The 18818-nt window shown below is 57.7% G+C and overlaps 1 protein-coding gene across 3 annotated transcripts in view; it reads left to right on the top strand.

The window, feature by feature from the left end:
• The first annotated feature begins 682 nt into the window (after window positions 1–682).
• Window positions 683–18818, top strand: part of MAPK8IP2 (mitogen-activated protein kinase 8 interacting protein 2) — a 72925-nt gene continuing 54789 nt past the window's right edge. For 2 of the 3 annotated variants that reach the window (XM_045026931.1, XM_045026920.1), the window contains exons 1-2: window positions 683–813; window positions 11777–11882. In XM_045026931.1, coding sequence (XP_044882866.1) covers window positions 749–813; window positions 11777–11882 — 171 coding nt within the window. In that variant the 5' untranslated portion in view covers window positions 683–748. Of the gene's footprint in view, window positions 814–5608; window positions 5946–11776; window positions 11883–18818 lie in introns of those variants that run through there. The other variant, XM_045026938.1, reaches the window with a different exon arrangement.

Here is an 18818-nt window from a genome sequence, read left to right as displayed (position 1 = left end):
GCTCCGGGCTCGGCCCGCGGGTTCCGCCTTCGGCGGGGGATGGACGCGGCAAAGCGCCCGGGTCGGGGTCTGCAGTAAGGGGAGCGCAGCCTCCACCCCCGTACAGCGCCCTGCACCCCCATACAGCTCCCCGCCCCCCAGCTGCCCCCATACAGCTCCCCGCCCCCATCTCCCCCCATACAGCTCCCCGCCCCCAGCTGCCCCCATACAGCTCCCCGCCCCCCATACAGCTCCCCGCCCCCCAGCTGCCCCCATACAGCTCCCCGCCCCCCAGCTGCCCCCATACAGCTCCCCGCCGCCCATACAGCTCCCCGCCCCCCCTACAGTTCCCCGCCCCCCAGCTCCCCGCCGCCCATACAGCTCCCCGCCCCCCAGCTGCCCCCATACAGCTCCCCGCCCCCATCTCCCCCCATACAGCTCCCCGCCCCCCATACAGCTCCCCGCCCCCCAGCTGCCCCCATACAGCTCCCCGCCCCCCATACAGCTCCCCGCCCCCATCTCCCCCATACAGCTCCCCGCTCCCCATACAGCTCCCCGCCCCCCAGCTGCCCCCATACAGCCCCGAGCTCCCCCCCCCGTACATCTCCCCGCCCTGCCCCCTCGATCCAGCCCCCCGGCCGCTCTGCGCCCCCCCGCCCCCCGCTCCGCTCCCAGCTCCCCGCCCCGCGTGTGGCCCAGCCCAGCCCGGCTCGCCCCCGCCCCCGCCCGCGCCAGGCTCGCTCCGCAGTCGGGCTCGGCGCTGGAGAAGATGGCGGACCGGGCGGAGATGTTCTCCCTCGCCACCTTCCACGCGCTCTCCCCGCCGGGCTGCAGGTAAGAGGGGCCCGGACCCCCCCCCGCGCCAGCCCGGAGCTCGCCGGGCCCGCGCCCTGCCCGCCGGACAGCTCGGAGCCCCCAGCCGGGCCGGCACGGGGGGGCTGGGTCTCTGCCTGCCCCCCGTGCCCCCCCCTGGCCTGGAGTCTGCCTGCCCCCCTGCCCCCCCCCCGTGTCTCTGCCTGTCCCCCCCCGGCCTGGTGTCTGCCTGCCCCCCTGCCCCCCCCCGGGTCTCTGCCTGTCCCCCCCCGGCCTGGTGTCTGCCTGCCCCCCTGCCCCCCCCCGGGTCTCTGCCTGTCCCCCCCCGGCCTGGTGTCCGCCTGCCCCCCGTGTCCCCCCCCGGGTCTCTGCCTGTCCCCCCCCGGGTCTCTGCCTGCCCCCCGGCCCCCCCCCCGGTCTGGTCTCTGCCTGCCTCCCTGTCCCCCCCCCCGGGTCTCTGCCTGGCCCCCCCCGGTCTCTGCCTGCCCCCCTGCCCCCCTCGGCCTGGTGTCTGCCTGCCCCCCGTGTCCCCCCTGGTCTCTGCCTGCCCCCCCACGTGCCTGCCTGCCCCCCCCCGGGCTGGGTCCCTGCCCCCCCCGGCTCCCTGCCTGCCCCCCCCCCCGCCCCCCCCCAGGCTGGGTCTCTGCCTGCCCCCTTTGTCTCCCCCGGTCTCTGCCTGCCCCCCTGCCTGCCCCCCCCCCGGCTCCCTGCCTGCCCCCCCCCGCTGGGTCTCTGCCTCCACCCTCCCGGGGGCATCGGCCACTGTTGTGGACAGATACTGGGCTAGATGGACCTTTGGTCTGACCCGGTGCGGCCTCTCTTATGTTCCCTTCCTCCTCCAGTCCCCCCCGGGCTGGGCCTTTCCCTGCTCCCCTCCCCCCTGGGCTTGAGTCCCCCCCCACCCCCGGGGCGCACTGGCCCAGGCAGCTGCTGCAATGCTCGGGCAGGGCCAGGCCTGACCCAGCTCCCCGGCAGGGCCACAGGGCTGGTGTCCCAGGCCTGCCCAAGGGGGACTGGGTGGAGGGCTTGGGACAGCACTGCCCATGGACTGGGCTGGGCAGGGGGCTCCGAGAAGGCCCCTGCCCTGTGCAAGGTGCAGCTCCCCCAGGTCTGCCCTGCCCAGCCAGCTCCCCTTGGCCTGGGACAAGCAGGGGGAAGTGTCCATGGGGTCAGGCTTCCCAGGGACCCCCTGAGGAGAGGCCAGGTCAGAGCCTACCCCATGCCCAGCTAGTGGGGCCCTGCCTCCCAGAGCACGAGCCCTCGGGCTGCAGGGACCTGTCCCAAAGCCGGCCCGGGCCCCAGCTCTCGGCACTAAGCCCAGTAGCCCAGGGCCTTCACCTCATGGGCTTGATGGCTGGTTTCTTTGTCCCCAGTTCCCCTGCCCCATGGCAGGAGCTGGGTCCAGCCCCACAGGGGCCATCAGCTGATGTGTGTATGAGGGAGCTGCCCCCAAAGGTAGTGAGCTTGTGGGGTGGGGGCTTCAGAGCCTCTAGGCCTCACTCTCTGTCCCCTTTTCTTTGGGCCTCCAGGACCCATCCTGTTCCCCAGGACTGAGACCTCTTCTAGTGGCTGATTCCCTGGGGGCACAGGGGGGAGAGCGGGAGTTGGTCCCCACTGATGTTATTAGAAAATGGTGGGTTTGGGGAGTGGATCCTAAAGAAGGGGGCAGGGCAGCATCCAAGGCACAGACCCCACTTCTGAGGGCCAAGCCGCAGGCCGACAGCTTAGTCCCGTGGTGTGATGGACCTGCCCTCAGCTGGCGTAGGGCTGATCCCGCCCCTCCTATCCTGGAAGCTCAGAAACTAGAGACCAAAAGCCCAGTTGCATCTCACCTTGTCCATCCTGTGGACAGGGCTGGGACCCACCCAAGTGCCCATTCCCAAGGGCTCTGAATGCCCCAGGGTTGTGACCCCCGGCCCTGTTGAGGAATGACGGGCCCTGGCTCTTACCCCTGGGTGTGATTCCTGGCCGGATCCACCCCCTGTCAGGGAGCGACGGGCCCAGCCCTTCCCCCTGGGGGCGATTCCCGGCCGGATCCACCCTGTGTCAGGGAGCAACGGGCCCGGCCCTTCCCCCCGGGGGCGATTCCTGGCCGGATCCACCCTGTGTCAGGGAGCGACGGGCCCAGCCCTTCCCCCCGGGGGCGATTCCCGGCCGGATCCATCCCCCCTGTCAGGGAGCGACGGGCCCTCGCTCTTCCCCCCGGGGGCGATTCCTGGCCGGATCCACCCTGTGTCGCTCTTCCCCCCGGGGGCGATTCCTGGCCGGATCCACCCCGTGTCAGTGAGCGATGGGCCCTCGCTCTTCCCCCCGGGGGCGATTCTCGGCCGGATCCACCCCGTGTCAGTGAGTGATGGGCCCTCGCTCTTCCCCCCGGGGGCAATTCTCGGCCGGATCCACCCCGTGTCAGTGAGCGATGAGCCCCGGCCCTCCCCCCCGGGGGCGATTCCCGGCTGGATCCACCCTGTGTCAGGGAGCGATGGGCCCTGGTTCTTCCCCCCGGGGGCGATTCCCAGCTGGATCCACCCCCTGTCAGGGTGCGACGGGCCCCGGCCCTTCTCCCGGGGCGATTCCCGGCCGGATCCACCCCGGGTCAGGGAGCGACGGGCCCCGCTCTTCCCCCTGGGGCGATTCCTGCCTGGATCCGTCCCCCATCAGGGAGCAGCGGGCCCGGCCCTTCCCCGGCGCGATTCCCTACTTCCATCAGATACTCTGCCAGGAAGTCATCCTGCTGCTTAGCCTGTCCTTGCCCTAGTTACACCCCTCGTGTCATGCTCTGTGTCCTTGGGATTTACGCCCGCCAGAGATTTGCAGGCTTCATCCCCTCCCCCTCCCCCACCCCCGTTGAGCCCAACTCGACAGATTGAGCCGGTTTAATCTTTCCCGGGAAGTCGATCCCTTGCTCCCCTCTGATCTGGCTCCAGTTTGTTTATTGTTACTCCTGGCGTTTCCCAGGGGCCCACAGCTCCCGTTGCAGAGATCAACACTGGCCCAGACTCCTCGGGCTGGAGCCGCGCTCTGCTCCCACGTGGGTGGGTGCGTTACCCAGCCAGGGAACCGATCCTGGCACCAGCAGGCCGGGGAGCTTCCAAGCCTCCTGCGAGGGAGCTGCTGGGCTTGCGTCTGCTCCCTCGCCCTCCAGGGTGAAGCAGGAAGCTGAGGAAAGGGGGGAATATGGGCAGAGGAGATCAGGGTAAGGCCCACTGCAGTCCCTCGAGCAGGGAGGTTCCCAGGATTGTCCCTGACCTTCCAGAGCTGGCTGGCACGTGGCAGGGTGGCCCTGTGCCCACCGGCAGGGCTGGCTTTAGGCGATTCCCCCGAATTGGGCCCCACGCCCTAAAGAAGAGTGCCTAACTTAGGCGCCTTTTTAATTTTTACTCACCTCACCCGGTGGCCGTCCGGGTCTTCAGCGGCGGGTCCTTCACTTGCTCCGGGTCTTCGGTGGCATTTCGGCGGCGGGTCCTTCAGTGCCACGGAAGACCCGGAGCGAGTGAAGGACCTGCCGCCAAAGTGCCGCCAAAGACCCAGACCGCCGCCAGGTATTTGAATCGGGCCCTGCACTTAAGCCGGCCCTGCGAATCAGGACGCCTGGTTCCCATCCCAGCGCTGCCATTTCCTTGTGACCTTGCGGGAGTCTCTTCCCCTCTCTGTGAAATGAGACTGAGCCAGGGACTGTGGGGCCTGCTTTGTGTTACTCTGCTGGGGCTGGGCTCAGGCTTCGGCGCAAGCCCCTCGAGAACTCGGAGCGGGGCAGAGCTGTGAAGTTCTGAACAGCTCCATGCGGGACGTATGCGTTCAAAGGGCTGTCGGACGGCGACGTGGCCAGGGCTTTTCCTGGTTACTAACCTAGGTTAAGGTCTCAGCTGCCCCCAGGTGGGAAGTGGGTGGCAGGCAGGTCCCTTGACGTACCAGGAGGTGTTGACCAGACATGGAGCCTTCAGGAGGGTTTGTCCTTCTGGGTGCTCCACTTCAGAGGCTCGTGCACCTCTCCAGCCCTCACTGGGAGATTTCTAGCTAGCAGTGTCCGTTCAGCCCATGCATGCGCCCAGTGCCTTCCTCTGGCAGACACCAAGGCTGTGGAGGGGTGTGCGGGCGAACCACCCTCGGTTCCTTCTCCACCGCCTTGGCCCGAGACAGAGCAGCAGTGGGTCCTCATAGAGCGTACTCGGCCTTCTCTCCTTCTTCAGTTAGTTAGTGGTTGTAGGTGACTGTTTAGTGATTAGTAATAGTTAGCTAAGGTGAGAGTACGGCTTCTTCCCTCTCCTTTCCCCCGGGACACCTGTCCCCTTCTGATGGGGGTGCCCGGTTCGCCAGGCTTCTAACGCTGCCTCTCTTGCTGGGGTGTGACAGTCCATTGCTGAGGGGCGTCCCCCGTCTCCCAGAAGTGCTACTTCTCCTTGGCTCTTTAGCCTGGGGCTCGGAAGGACGGGGACTTTTGGCCATTGGATATTCCCTGCAGCCACCCTCTGGGCCAGGTCCCCGCCCACCGCCTGTACATCTGTCCTCGGCCAGACCCAGCACCCCGTCAGCCTCGGGGTGTGCTTCTCCTCCGAAAGGGAAGCCAAAAAGAGGAGCATGAACTCTAACTCTGAGGAGCAACTCAGAGCCGTTGCCGAGGGTATGGCTGAGGCCAAGGACTCTCCTTCCGGGCCATTCCTTGGTTGGATTCCATCTCCCAGAATGCCTTGTGATCCGCCCCAGGGAAAGACCACAGTGTGGCCAGGGAGCAAGAGCAGCCGGGGTGGGGGTGGGGAATGGGAGCAGGAGGCTCTTGGAACTACAGCTCCCATGAGGCACTGCGGCAGCCCATGCTGAGGCAGGGATTAATATTGACCCAAAACATTTTGTGCCAACTTTCCTGAGAGAAAATGGTGCTGGAAGTGATCTTTTCTTGAAGACAGTTTCAATGAAATCCTGTTGTCTGGCAGGGAAATGTTAGTTCTACGTGTTTTGACCAGCTCTGCCTCACTTTTGTTTTTTCTTTTTAACACTTTGGTAACACTTGTCTGGCGCGTCGCACCATGAACATCGTACTGAACTGAGAGAGCGGGGAAAAGAGCAGGAACTGCAGAATAACCCCCCCGCAAGACTGTTGCAGTTACAGAAGTGACCCTCCCCCAGGGGTGTGTGCAGAGGAAATCCAGGGTGCTCAGGTGCTGTACTTGTGAGGGCCAGAGAAGTACCTCTCTGTGGCGAGTGATCAGAATTGCAGGGAATTCCGGTCAGGTTAGAGTTAAAATAACCCCAACGCCTAGGAAGTGCAGAAGTGCAGTTCAGGTCACTCCAGCACGGCTCCCGTCTTCGCCCAGGCCTGCCGAGTAGCACAGGTTCTCGGGGGTTTTTCCGAAGGGCTGTGACGTTTGTAAGAGTCTCTGCACTGCTGCGCTCCCGGAGGAAGGGGTTCCACGCACATGTTCTGTGCTGGCTGTAATGCCAGGCCTGGCCCAGGAGCTCCATGCGTTAGCAGGCTGTTAAATGACTGTCACCCAGTGAGTGGCCTGGAACGGCTCAGGGTCCTGGCTCTCCCCTGTGATCTAGCTCTCCACTGCCTCCCTTTCTTTGGGCCACAGTTTGCCACAGCAACCACAGGGCTAGGTGTAGGGGAACTGGTCTGTGGTCATCCTTGCCAGTGCTGGGGTTAGTCCGAATTTAACCTTTCCTTCAGTCCCTTCCTTTCTGGCTGGTTTGGCGTAACTGCAGCCTTCTCGGGAGCTCTCTGACCTCTCGGGGAATGTCTGCACTGCCAAAAAGACCTGCCGGCAGCGAGGCTCGGAGCCCGGGGATAAACCAGCAGTGTCGCCGCTCCAGCCTGAGCCGGAACAGCTACACTGCTAGTTCGAGCCCCCAGGTGCAAGCCCCAGTCCGCTGACCCGGGGTCTGAGACTTGCTGCCGTGGGCTGTTCTTGTCGTGTAGACGTGCCCTCAGTTACTGAAACTGTTCCCTTCACTCCAGTTTAACAAGACTCTTCTCTTGGGAACCTTCAGATGGCCTGGCCTGGCCCGGCCCTTCGTGGCCATTGGTATCCCACTTAATTCTGAACCACTTAAAGGAGGGGAAAGTGATCAGGAACAGTCAGCATGGATTCACCAAGGGCAAGTCATGCCTGACTAACCTAATTGCCTTCTATGATGAGATAACCGGCTCTGTGGCTGAGGGGAAAGCAGTGGATGTGCTATTTCTGGACTTTAGCAAAGCTTTTGATACAGTCTCCCACAGTATTCTTGCCAGCAAGTTAAAGAAGTCTGGGCTGGATGAATGGACGGTAAGGTGGATAGAAAACTGGCTAGATGGTTGGGCTCAACGGGTAGTGATCAATGGTTCCATGTCTAGTTGGCAGCATGTATCAAGTGGAGTGCCCCAAGGGTCGGTGCTGGGGCCGGTTTTGTTCAATATCTTCATTAACGATCTGGAGGATGGTGTGGACTGCACCCTTAGCAAGTTTGCAGATGACACTAAACTGGGAGGAGTGGTTGATACGCTGGAGGGTAGGGCTAGGATACAGAGGGACCTAGACAAATTAGAGGATTGGGCCAAAAGAAATATGATGAGATTCAACAAGGACAAGTGCAGAGTCCTGCATTTAGGACGGAAGAATCCCATGCACTGCTACAGACTAGGGACCGAATGGCTGGGCAGCAGTTCTGCAGAAAGGGACCTAGGGGTTACAGTGGACGAAAAGCTGAATATGAGTCAACAGTATGCCCTTGTTGCCAAGAAGGCTAATGGCATTTTGGGTTGTATAAGTAGGGGCATTTCCAGCAGATCGAGGGATGTGATCATTCTCCTCTATTCAGCACTGTTAAGGCCTCATCTGGAGTACTGTGTCCAGTTTTGGGCCCCACACTACAAGAAGGATGTGGATAAATTGGAGAGAGTCCAGCGGAGGGCAACAAAAATGATTAGAAGCAGCAAAGAATCCTGTGGCACCTTATAGACTAACAGACGTTTTGCAGCATGAGCTTTCGTGGGTGAATACCCACTTCTTCGGATGCATCCGAAGAAGTGGGTATTCACCCACGAAAGCTCATGCTGCAAAACGTCTGTTAGTCTATAAGGTGCCACAGGATTCTTTGCTGCTTCTACAGAACCAGACTAACACGGCTACCCCTCTGAAAAATGATTAGGGGGCTGGAGCACATGACTTATGAGGAGAGGTTGAGGGAACTGAGATTGTTTAGCCTGTAGAAGAGAAGAATGAGGGGGGATTTGATAGCTGCTTTCAACTACCTGAAAGGGGGTTCCAAAGAGGATGGATCTAGACTGTTCTCAGTGGTAGAAGATGACAGAACAAGGAGTAATGGTCTCAAGTTGCAGAGGGGGAGGTTTAGGTTGGACATTAGGAAAAACTTTTTCACTAGTAGGGTGGTGAAGCACTGGAATGGGTTACCTAGGGAGGTGGTGGAATCTCCTTCCTTAGAGGTTTTTAAGGTCAGGCTTGACAAAGCCCTGGCTGGGATGATTTAGTTGAGTTTGATCCTGCTTTGAGCAGGGGGTTGGACTAGATGACCTCCTGAGGTCCCTTCCAACGCTGAGATTCTATGATTTTATGATCCCCTGGGCTTGTGGGAGAATGAGGCCTAACGGCTACGTGGGCTTCAGGACACACCAATGGACCCTCTGTGACCACACATTCCCCGGAGTGCCAAGGTTCATGGTTCAGCTGGGAGTCTAGCGCTGCTTGGGGTGTTTTCTGGCAGCTCCAGCTCCTGGAGTCCTGGGATCCATGAGAATCCTGGCTTCCGTTAGAAAGAACAGTACGTTTCCAGCCCTCGTGGCCGAGGCGAGAAGTCTGAACACGTGACCTGAGTGACCCCCAAGGGGCAGAAGGCAAATGAAAAATCACCCAGTGGGTTGTTTTGAAACAATCTCCTGATTCCTGGGCCCGTCTGGTGATGTTCCGTGTGTGGGGTTGGCAACGCGGCATCCCTGCAGTGCCTAGCGCAGCTGCAGAGGGAACAGGCGCAGGGTTCGTGAGTGGCTGGGACTCCTCTCGGCAGCACGGAGCCTCCTCCTATTGGGACCGGTGAGGCAAGGCAGAGTGCAGCCCCATGTCTCTGTCCGGCAGCACCAGGAGCCGCCAGCTCCTGAGGTTCCTGGGCACCTCGCGCTTGTCTTCGCTCCCATACTGACTATGGTGGCATGGATTGGGCGGGTGGCAGACCCAGCCCGGGAGGGTCAGGACAGTGGTTTGGCTCCAGCTAGACCAGGGAGAAGGGCTCACCCCTCTGATGTCTGGCTCATGCTGCATCGCAGGGTCTCTGACCCCAGGCCTCTCATTCCCCAGAGACCCTGCCGGTGAGAGGGTCCAGCCCTGCTGAGTTTGCGTCTCACCCCTTTTAGTGCAAACTCAGCCATTGCCCAGAGCCCTTTGCTGAGCCCCTTAGTGGCAGGAAAAGAGGCGGGGGGGGAAGGGGAGACTCCTCAAACTTTGTTCTTGGTTGAGCTGAGTGAATAGTTCCCAGCAGATAACAGAGCTGCCTCCCCGCTGCTTGGGAACATCCAAGCTGGGGGAGGGATAGCTCAGTGGTTTGAGCATTGGCCTGCTAAACTCAGGGTTGTGAGTTCAATCCTTGAGGGGGCCACTTAGGGACCTGGGGCAAAATCAGTACTTGGTCCTGCTAGTGAAGGCAGGAGACTGGACTCAATGACCTTTCAGGGTCCCTTCCAGTTCTAGGAGATCGGTATATCTCCATATATTATCCATGTACCACTTTGCAGGCTGGAAAGCTGCTCTGTGCCTCCAAAGCACATGGAAGGGGGGGCATGCAGCAGGGCCTGCTCCCTGGGATCATGTATTGTGCAAATCCTCCCAGGGAGGGTCACACAAAGGGATGGGAGGGGGGCATGCAGCTGGAACGAGGCACTGGAAGGGAGAGGGCAGGAGGGAGTTTCTAGAGCAGGTCATGGCTGGACCCCAGCGAGGGGGTGGCCTGGCCATCAGGGAGGCAGCTGCCAGCGAGAGGAGCAAGCCCAGGGTCGCACGTGGCCGGTGCACTGGTGGAGGCAGGACAGCAGAGCTGGCTGAAAGCCATGGCCAGGAGCAGCTCACAGCCGCCACCCATTTATTCCCCACTCCACACACTTGGCCAGTTTTGTTTGGCACCTGGGGAGAATCGGGGGTCAGGGCTGGCTGCTGAGCTGTGCTCATGCTCCTGTTTCTGTGCCCTGCCTGGCTGGGTGCACAGGCAAGTGCAGTGTGAGTTCAAAGTTGAGTTTCCATGACAACTCACACCTGGGAATTTGCTTTTCACAGATATTCGTGCCACATTCCAAACTGGATGGCTCCATTCTGCCTCCCTACATCCCCCCTGCAGCCTCAGTCAGATACAAGAGTCTTTTGCACTTCCTGGTCTAAATGCCTGTGCACTGTTGCTGTTCAGCAGCTTCCATGTTGCTCCCCAGAGGTGGCTGCATGGCAGTGGTGGGTGAAGTGCAGTTTGTGGATACAATGTCTTCTCTGATGAGAAGCAACAACCTGACTCGGTTCCGCTGCGGTGGCCTTCACACCCCCCTCCATGGGCACAAAGCCCGATTAGCCAGCCCCTGTGCAGTCACTCGCTTTGGAGTGAGACAGAATCTGGGCTGCTCATTCCAGGCCGGCCTATCAGCCGTGTCCCACTGCCGCCCTTCAGTTGCTGCAATTCACAGTGACATGGTTATTTATTATTGGTACACGGGGGAGCCCCAGCCCTGGACCAGACCCCCCCCCCCGTGCCTGGCGCTGGGCAGACAGAACAAAGGACCGCCCCTGCCCAGGGAGCTGGCAGTTGAAGTGTCAGACGGGAGCCAGGCTGTCAGGGAAGCACGAGGAAGCGGAGAGGACTGGTCAGCGTCACAGGCTGGGCTCTGGAGCGTTTTGTAGGCAGCAGGGCAAAGGAGGGATTTGAAGGTGCCCCAGGAGGTTGGGCGGCTGTTTGCAGGGCGCTCCCCTGCTCTCAGAGACGGGAGCTCCAGGGAAAAGCCCCACTCCTGGGATGTGAAAAGCTGCTGGTCTGACTCCGCAGAGCTCCCCCCTCAGCCAAGTGCACTCGCTGCAGGCGTTACTAACCTGAGCCTGACGGGCCCAGAGCGCAGGGGGGAGAAATGTGACAAGGAAACTCTTTTCTAGTGATGACAGAGCAAAATCCCTGTGGCAGCTCTGAGCCCCCAGGAACTTCCCCCAGTGCCCCGTCAGCTCCCCAAGCAAAAACCCGGAGCCGGAGCCAGAGCAGCCGGAGGACCCGCCCTGAAGGGAGGGGGTCCCTCTGCCTTGGCTCTGGCTGAGAAAGCTAGAAGGGGTTAAAAATAAGACTTCAAATGGAACCCCACCGGGGATGCCAGCGTGCGTCTCTGACCCCTTCCCTCTGCCCCACCCATGGGCGCGTCCCACGCTGCAGCCAGGGGCCTTCCTCTTACCCGTCCCGCTGGTGTGTGTGTGCTGGCAGCACCCAGAGACCCTGGCAGGGTCGGGCCCCATTGTGCTGGGTGCTGGGCAGGTGCAGAAGGAGCCAGGCCCTGCCCAGGAGAGCTCGGCCCTAGGAGACCCCGCGGTGGGAGCGCCAGGAAGACGAGGGCTCACACATTTGTTCGGGTGCAGGCTGGAGGGCTGAACGGGGCCGTGGCTGGGAGACGTGACCCTGACCAGGCCCGGCCCTGCCGTCCGCTCTCAGGCTGGCTCCCGTGGGGATCCCAGCTGAGCTGGCGTGTGTGAGGCTGTTGGATGGTGGCTCTGTGAACCGATGGGCGGGAGAGGGGGACTCCACGTGCAAGGGGCAGCGTGTGCGAACAGGCTTGTTCCTGCGGTTTGGGGTGGGGTGGCCTCAGTGTCTTCTCTCCTCTCCAGCTCCTCCTTCCACCCCAAAGGGGTTGGGACTTTGCCCCTTGAGGCCTGACAGCCCCCTGCCTGCCCTTCCCCAGCCCAGAGCCTACACGGGGCGGAGTAGGGGATGGCTGTGTGGGGGTGGCCCAGGAGACCTGATCTCTGCTCGCTCTCCCTTTGCCCAGGCCCCCGCAGGACATCAGCCTGGAGGAGTTTGACGACGAGGACCTCTCGGAAATCACAGATGACTGTGGCATTGGCCTGAACTATGACTCGGACCATTATGAGAAGGTGAGAGGGGGAAGGTGGGGCTGAGACAGGCAGAGACCCTGGTGCCCGCACGTGCCAACAGGGTGATGTGCTGCCACCCAGAAATGGGAGGCCAGTGCAGGGTGAGCACAACTGAGCTCCTGCTCCCAACCAGCGATGCCCCCCACTCCCCCAGGTAAATCCCAATGGGGAAAGTTCAGGTGGCAGAAGTGAAATGCCTTGTTACCCCAGACCTCTGCCCTGAGCCCTGCTCCGGGCTCCCCAAGCATGTGTGTGCCGGCACGTGCACACACGCACGTGCACACACAGATGAACGTGCACACACTTCGGCTGATGCCCCTCAATCCCAGCCAGCAGCACCCCAGCCTCTTTCCATCCTGGCTTGGAACCAGATTGCTGGTTTTTCAGAGACGTGCTGTCGGAGTGATTGTGGGGCAGGTCCTGGATACAGGTCACAATGGTCCCTGCTGACCTTGATATCTATGGCTCTGCTGATGCCCCTCAATCCCAGCCTGCAGCACCTCCCATTCCTCCAGGTCTGCCAGCCTCTCACCCCAGCAACGTCTGACGGAGGGTGTAACGATGCGGCCTCTGGCGGGACACAACTGAGAGTATCAATTCAGGACAAATTGCTTAGAGCAGCCAAGTTACATTCCCTAAGGCAAACCAAACCAGCCAAACAGAGAGGACTTCGGTCTCATCCCCCTGGCTAACCACAAGTCATACAAACAATTCCCTTAGACACTCCAGTTTCCCAGTATCACCAGCAGCAGCCACTCGTTATGGGGATAAATGGTTATGAAAATCAACACCCCAGTAAAAGAAAAAGGGTTCTCCTGATCCCAAAGGGCCAAGCCCCAGACCCAGGTCAATATACAAGTCAGATCTTACCCACAAATCACGCTGCTGCCAGTCCTTTAGAATCTAAAATCAAAAGGTTTATTCATAGAAATAAAGAAATATAAATGAGAGCTAGAATTGGTTAAATGGAATCAATTACATACAGTGATGGCAAAGTTCTTGGTTCAGGCTTGTAGCAGTGATGGAATAAACTGCAGGTTCAAATCAAGTCTCTGGAACATCCACAGCTTGGATGGGTCATTCAGTCCTTTGTCCAGAGCTTCAGTGTAGCAAAGTTCCTCCAGAAGTAAGAAGCAGGATTGAAGATAAAATGGAGAGGTTTCCAGGGCCTTTTATATCCTCTGCCATGTGGAAGGACACCCCTTTGTTCTTATTGTGGAAAACCATAGCAGCAAGATGGAGTTTGGAGTCACATGGGCAAGTCACATGTCCATGCATGACTTAGTTTGCAGGCGGCAGCCATTGCTCACCTGCTACCTTGAACGTCCCCAGGCAGACTTCTCATGTGGATTGGAGTCTCCCAAGGTCCATTGTCAGTTAAGTGTTTCTTGATTGGGCACTTAGTCTGCAAATTCCTCTCTCAAGAAGCTGACCAAATGCTTCACTAATGCTACTTAGAATCAAACACATTGAGATACAAGTAGAGAGCCAATATTCATAACTTCAGCTGCAAAAATGATACGCACATACAGACAGTATAATCATAACCAGCAAATTACAACCTTTTTATAGACACCTCACTCAACAACCTTTGTTCAGTATTTGCTGCAAATATATAACAGTGGTTGCAACAATGATCTGTATGTCACAGTTTGTCAATAACGTCACACCCCCAACACAAAATTGATGCAGGAAGGGATGACACAAACATCACTGACTGCATCCCAAGAGCCCCCCATCCTTGGTTCTGTCTTACAGCTAGTGTTGGGTTAGAAGCCATACCAGTGTGTAACAGAAATGGTTTATCAAAGTCATGTTTAATAACATGATTGAATCTCTTTACAAACTCAAAGTAAAACTTGGTTAGAACAATAGTGGACTGGATCTGCTCTTGCAGCATGGTTTCTGTATGTCTCACGTGATCTTGCCAAGAGCTAAAGAACAGAGCTACTTTATTTATACAAGCTCTGGCAAATGTTTGGAACCCAATTAACATCAGGTCAATGTAGTTATGAATGTTATCCATAGTATAGAAATCTTGGCATTTAGCCATGAAAGCAATATGGTAGTGTGCCTCAGTTTCCCTTTTCATACAGCACCTCAGATCTGGAATGTCTTTTCTTCTGTGAAAAATTCCAAGACTGTTTACAGGCATTAACTGTGCAACATTAGCATTACAAGGCCTTTTAACATAAAGTGTGTTCTTATGTATTACTCTTGACATGTTTAAAGGTTTTTCCAAAAGATTAGGCACATTGTACATTTTTACAGCTCTTGATAATAGCAACACGTGAGTTACAAAAATCACCATTAGCAATAACAATAAATTAATTGCAAGTGTCCACCTACAATTATTTTTGTCATGCCACACCTTTGGCCCAATACCATTGGGGTTTTGGCATTTTAAGGTTAACCTGTGGCTTCCCTTGGCAAAAATAAGTTCTCTCTTTCCTCCTTGTCCTGAAGGATCAAACCCTGATCTCTCTTGCTTAACTGAATTCACTGGCTGATGGGGTGGGCTCTCTGTGCTAACAGCTATTAGCAAGTCTTTCTTCTCCCTGACAGCTAGGTAATTTGCATCAACACAGACAGGAGCCTGTTCACCAGTTTTCAGATCCTTAATTGCTACCAATTCCAAGGCTGGTCTCTGTCTTAAAGAATCATAGAATATCAGGGTTGGAAGGGACGTCAGGAGGTATCTAGTCCAACCCCCTGCTCAAAGAGATACCACACAGATCCAAAGAGTCTGAGGTTGAGAGTTTGCTTGCTCTCCCCTGCATCCTTAAGCATTTAGTCATAAAACTGTTCTGCTCTGAAACACCAGTAACCAAATCTGTCCTCAGACCCTGAAGCACAGACTGCTCATGCACAGAATTAGCATGGAGACGTTTCTTTCTCAACAACCTTGTCTCCCCAACAAACTGATCAAGCACAGCCACGTGGTTATAGGGCTGTTCAACTTCCTTAACAGCTTTTACTCCATATGAGACCTTCTCAGAGCTACCACACTGGATCTTTCAAAAGGAAAGTCAGTGGATCCATTCACAACAGCACATTTCTGGCTGTTAGGAACTGAAACTTCCTTGATCAAATCACTTACACACCATTCAGTTGCAGCAAACTGCTTGCACAGATTACCATGAGGATTCCATTCCCTGGGAGCTTCTCCAAGTAACAATTCACCCATTGGAGAAATTTTGCCCTTACCCTCTTCACCTAGGGCTTGCTCTAAAGGAACACTTCCCTGAGCAACCACAGACTCTTCCTGGGTCTCACATCCAGGATCACCTCTGGCTCATCAGGCAGATTCCTACACAATCCCCTTTCAGGCAAAGGGGCAGAAGCATTCTCCTTCCCTTTGCCACACACAAGCTCAGGAATCTTTTCCTTCTTGCTACAAGTTTCCAAACTGTCAGTAGGTAACACAATCAAATCACCTTTCTGCTCTTCTTGTGCCCCAGCTGGGGTATCACCCTGATCAGACAGAGCTGCTACACCCTTTTCCAGCCACACATTAGCAACAGGCAAAATACAAGCACCAGAATTGTCTGGTCTCTGGGATTTTGCTAAGACACTAACTGGATGCCACCTAGTCACAGTGCCATTCTCCCCAGCAGACACAAACTTAGGACCATTCCCTTCCTGGGTTTTAGCTGTATTTACAACCCACTCCGAAACAACTGAATCACCCTCAACCATCACAGGCTGAAAGGCACCTTCTGTCCGCTCCACAGACAAAGAAGAGCTGGAGAAACTATCACAGAGTTTGGGGGAGACCAGGCCCTGCACCCCCGGCTTCCTGCAATTCACCGTGACTCTCAGCCAGGCAGTAGAACAGAAGGTTTATTAGAAGACAGGAACACAGTCCAAACCAGAGCTTGTAGGCATAAACAGGACCCCTTAGTCAGGTCCTTCTTGGGGGTTGGGATCTTAGACCCCAGCCTTGGGGTTCCCTCCGATTCCCCAGCCAGCCCCAAACTCAAACTCCACTGCAGCCGTCTCACTCCTTATTGCGTCACACCTCTCCCCCCTTCGAGACTGAACTGAGCGGGGTCACTCTGCCCAGTGACCCAGGGAAGTTCAGGGCCCCCTCTCCGGGGCAGCGCGTCCGCTATCAGGTTGGCGCTTCCCTTCACATGGACCACGTCCATGTCATAGTCCTGCAGGAGCAGGCGCCACCTCAGGAGCTTGGTGTTGGCTCCTTTCATCTGGTGCAGCCAGGTCAGGGGAGAGTGGTCGGTGTACACGGTGAACTGGCGCCCAAAGAGATATGGCTCCAGTTTCTTCAGGGCCCACACCATGGCCAGGCATTCCTTCTCGATGGCCGCGTATTCTGCTCCCGGGGTAGCAACTTCTTGCTCAGGTACATGATGGGGTGTCTCTCCCCCTTTTCATCCTCCTGCATCAACACCACCCCCAGCCCCGTGTCTGAGGCGTTGGTGAACACCATAAAGGGCTTGTCAAAATCTGGGTTTGCCAGAACTGGGCCACTAACCAGAGCCTCCTTCAGCGCCCGGAGAGCCTCCTGGCACTGCTCGGTCCAGACCACCTTGTCTGGCTTCCCCTTCTTGCACAGCTCAGGGATGGGGGCAGCTATGGCGCTAAAGTGGGGCACAAACCTTCAATAATACCCTGCCATCCCAATAAAGGTTTGGACCTACTTTTTGGTTTGTGGAGTGGGCCACTCTCTGATCGCCTCCACTTTGGCTGGTTCTGGCTTTAGGCAGCCGCTCCCCACCCGATGGCCCAGGTAAGATGCTTCAGCCCATCCCCACCTTGCACTTCTCAGCCTTTACGGTTAACCCAGCCTCTCGGAGTCGGTCCAGCACTTGTCTAACCTGGGACACGTGGTCCTCCCAGGTCTGGCTAAAGACACAGATGTCGTCAATATACGCCACGGCAAAACTCTCCATCCCCCGCAATAGCTGATCCACCAGGCGCTGGAAGGTGGCCGGCGCTCCCTTGAGGCCGAAGGGCAGGGTCAGGAACTCATACAGCCCCAGAGGGGTGATAAAGGTCGATTTCAGCCTGGCATCTGCGTCCAGCGGCACTTGCCAGTAGCCCTTTGTAAGATCCATGGTGGTGAGGTACTGAGCGCCTCCCAGCTTGTCTAGGAGCTCGTCAGGCCTGGGAATGGGGTAGGCATCAGATACGGTGATGGCATTGAGCTTTCGATAGTCCACACAGAACCGGATCGACCCATCCTTCTTGGGGACCAGCACCACTGGTGAGGCACCACGATGGGGTGTCTCTCCCCCTTTTTGCAGATGGCACTAAACTGGGAGGAGTGGTTGATACACTGGAGGGTAGGGCTAGGATACAGAGGGACCTAGACAAATTAGAGGATTGGGCCAAAAGAAATATGATGAGGTTCAACAAGGACAAGTGCAGAGTCCTGCATTTAGGACGGAAGAATCCCATTCACTGCTACAGACTAGGGACCGAATGGCTTGGCAGCAGTTCTGCAGAAAAGGACCTAGGGGTTACGGTGGACGAGAAGCTGAATATGAGTCAACATTGTGCCCTTGTTGCCAAGAAGGCTAATGGCATTTTGGGCTGTATAAGTAGGGGCATTTCCAGCAGATCAAGGGATGTGATCATTCCCCTCTATTCAGCACTGATGAGGCCTCATCTGGAGTACTGTGTCCAGTTTTGGGCCCCACACTACAAGAAGGATGTGGACAAATTGGAGAGAGTCCAGTGGAGGGCAACAAAAATGATTAGGGGGCTGGAGCACATGACTTATGAGAAGAGGCTGAGGGAACTGAGATTGTTTAGCCTGCAGAAGAGAAGAATGAGGTGGGATTTGATAGCTGCTTTCAACTACCTGAAAGGGGGTTCCAAAGAGGATGGATCTAGACTGTTCTTCTTCGAGTGATTGCTCCTATGTATTCCAGTCAGGTGTGCGCGCCGTGCGTGCACGGCTCTCCGGAACATTTTTACCCTAGCAACTCCGGTGGGCCGGCTGGGCGCCCCCTGGAGTGGCGCCGCTATGGCGCCGGATATATACCCCAGCCGGCCCGTCTGCTCCTCAGTTCCTTCTTACCGCCCGTGACGGCCAGTTGGAACAGTGGAGTGGTCTCTCACCTCCACAGCCCTAGCGTTTCTCCATATCTTTAGTGTATATAGTTGCTTAACTTAGTTTAGTAGTTAGATTAGTTGAATAAGTTAGTTGTTATAGTTGTTATAGTTGTTGTAGTATAGTATAGTAGGGAATTAGAGGGGTTAGCCCCTCTTCTTCCACAACTGGTGCGGGCTCATGCCCAAGGCACCGGGCTTTAAGCCCTGTGTGGCTTGCCAGCGGCCTATGCCCATCGGCGACCCGCACGACTCCTGCCTGCGCTGCCTCGGGGAATCGCACAGGACAGATAAGTGCCCGATTTGCACGGCATTCAAGCCGCACACGAGAAAGGAGCGAGACTCTCGCCTTAAACAGCTCCTTACGGAGGCGGCACTTCAGCCCCCCGCTCCGTTCCTGGCGCCGCCGAAACCGTCCTCGGCGCGCAGCGCACCAGCGGCACCGAGCCGTCCCGGTACCGAGGCTCCTACAGGGAAGCAGACGGCACCGAAGTCCCGGCACCGGTCCCTCTCCCCCCAGAGGAAGCGGAAGACGGCGCACCCGGCTCCTAAACCTACAGCTTCGGGACAGCTTACCCAGCCACCTCCGGCACCGGCTGTGGTAGTGCACAAGCCGTGCACGGTTCCGTTGACTCCGGCACCTCAAGAGCCGTCGAGTCCGGTACCTCCCTGCTCCCCGGCACCGACCGCGGTAGAGCTGCATCTCCCGTCCACGCCTGAAACATTTGTGACGGCGAGAGAGCTTATTCAGCTCGTAGAGGCACTGAGCCTCCGGCCCCCGGCACCGCCGGTGCAGGCTGTTCAATCGTTGGGCAAGCCGGCAATGATGCGGCCCCAGACCCCTGACGGAAGAGATGG

The sequence above is a fragment of the Mauremys mutica genome, chromosome 1 (genome assembly GCF_020497125.1).
Source record: "Mauremys mutica isolate MM-2020 ecotype Southern chromosome 1, ASM2049712v1, whole genome shotgun sequence".
Lineage (NCBI taxonomy): Eukaryota > Metazoa > Chordata > Testudines > Geoemydidae > Mauremys > Mauremys mutica.
The sequence above is the reverse complement of the archived record's forward strand: the minus strand, read 5'-3'. Positions and strand labels throughout refer to the sequence as shown.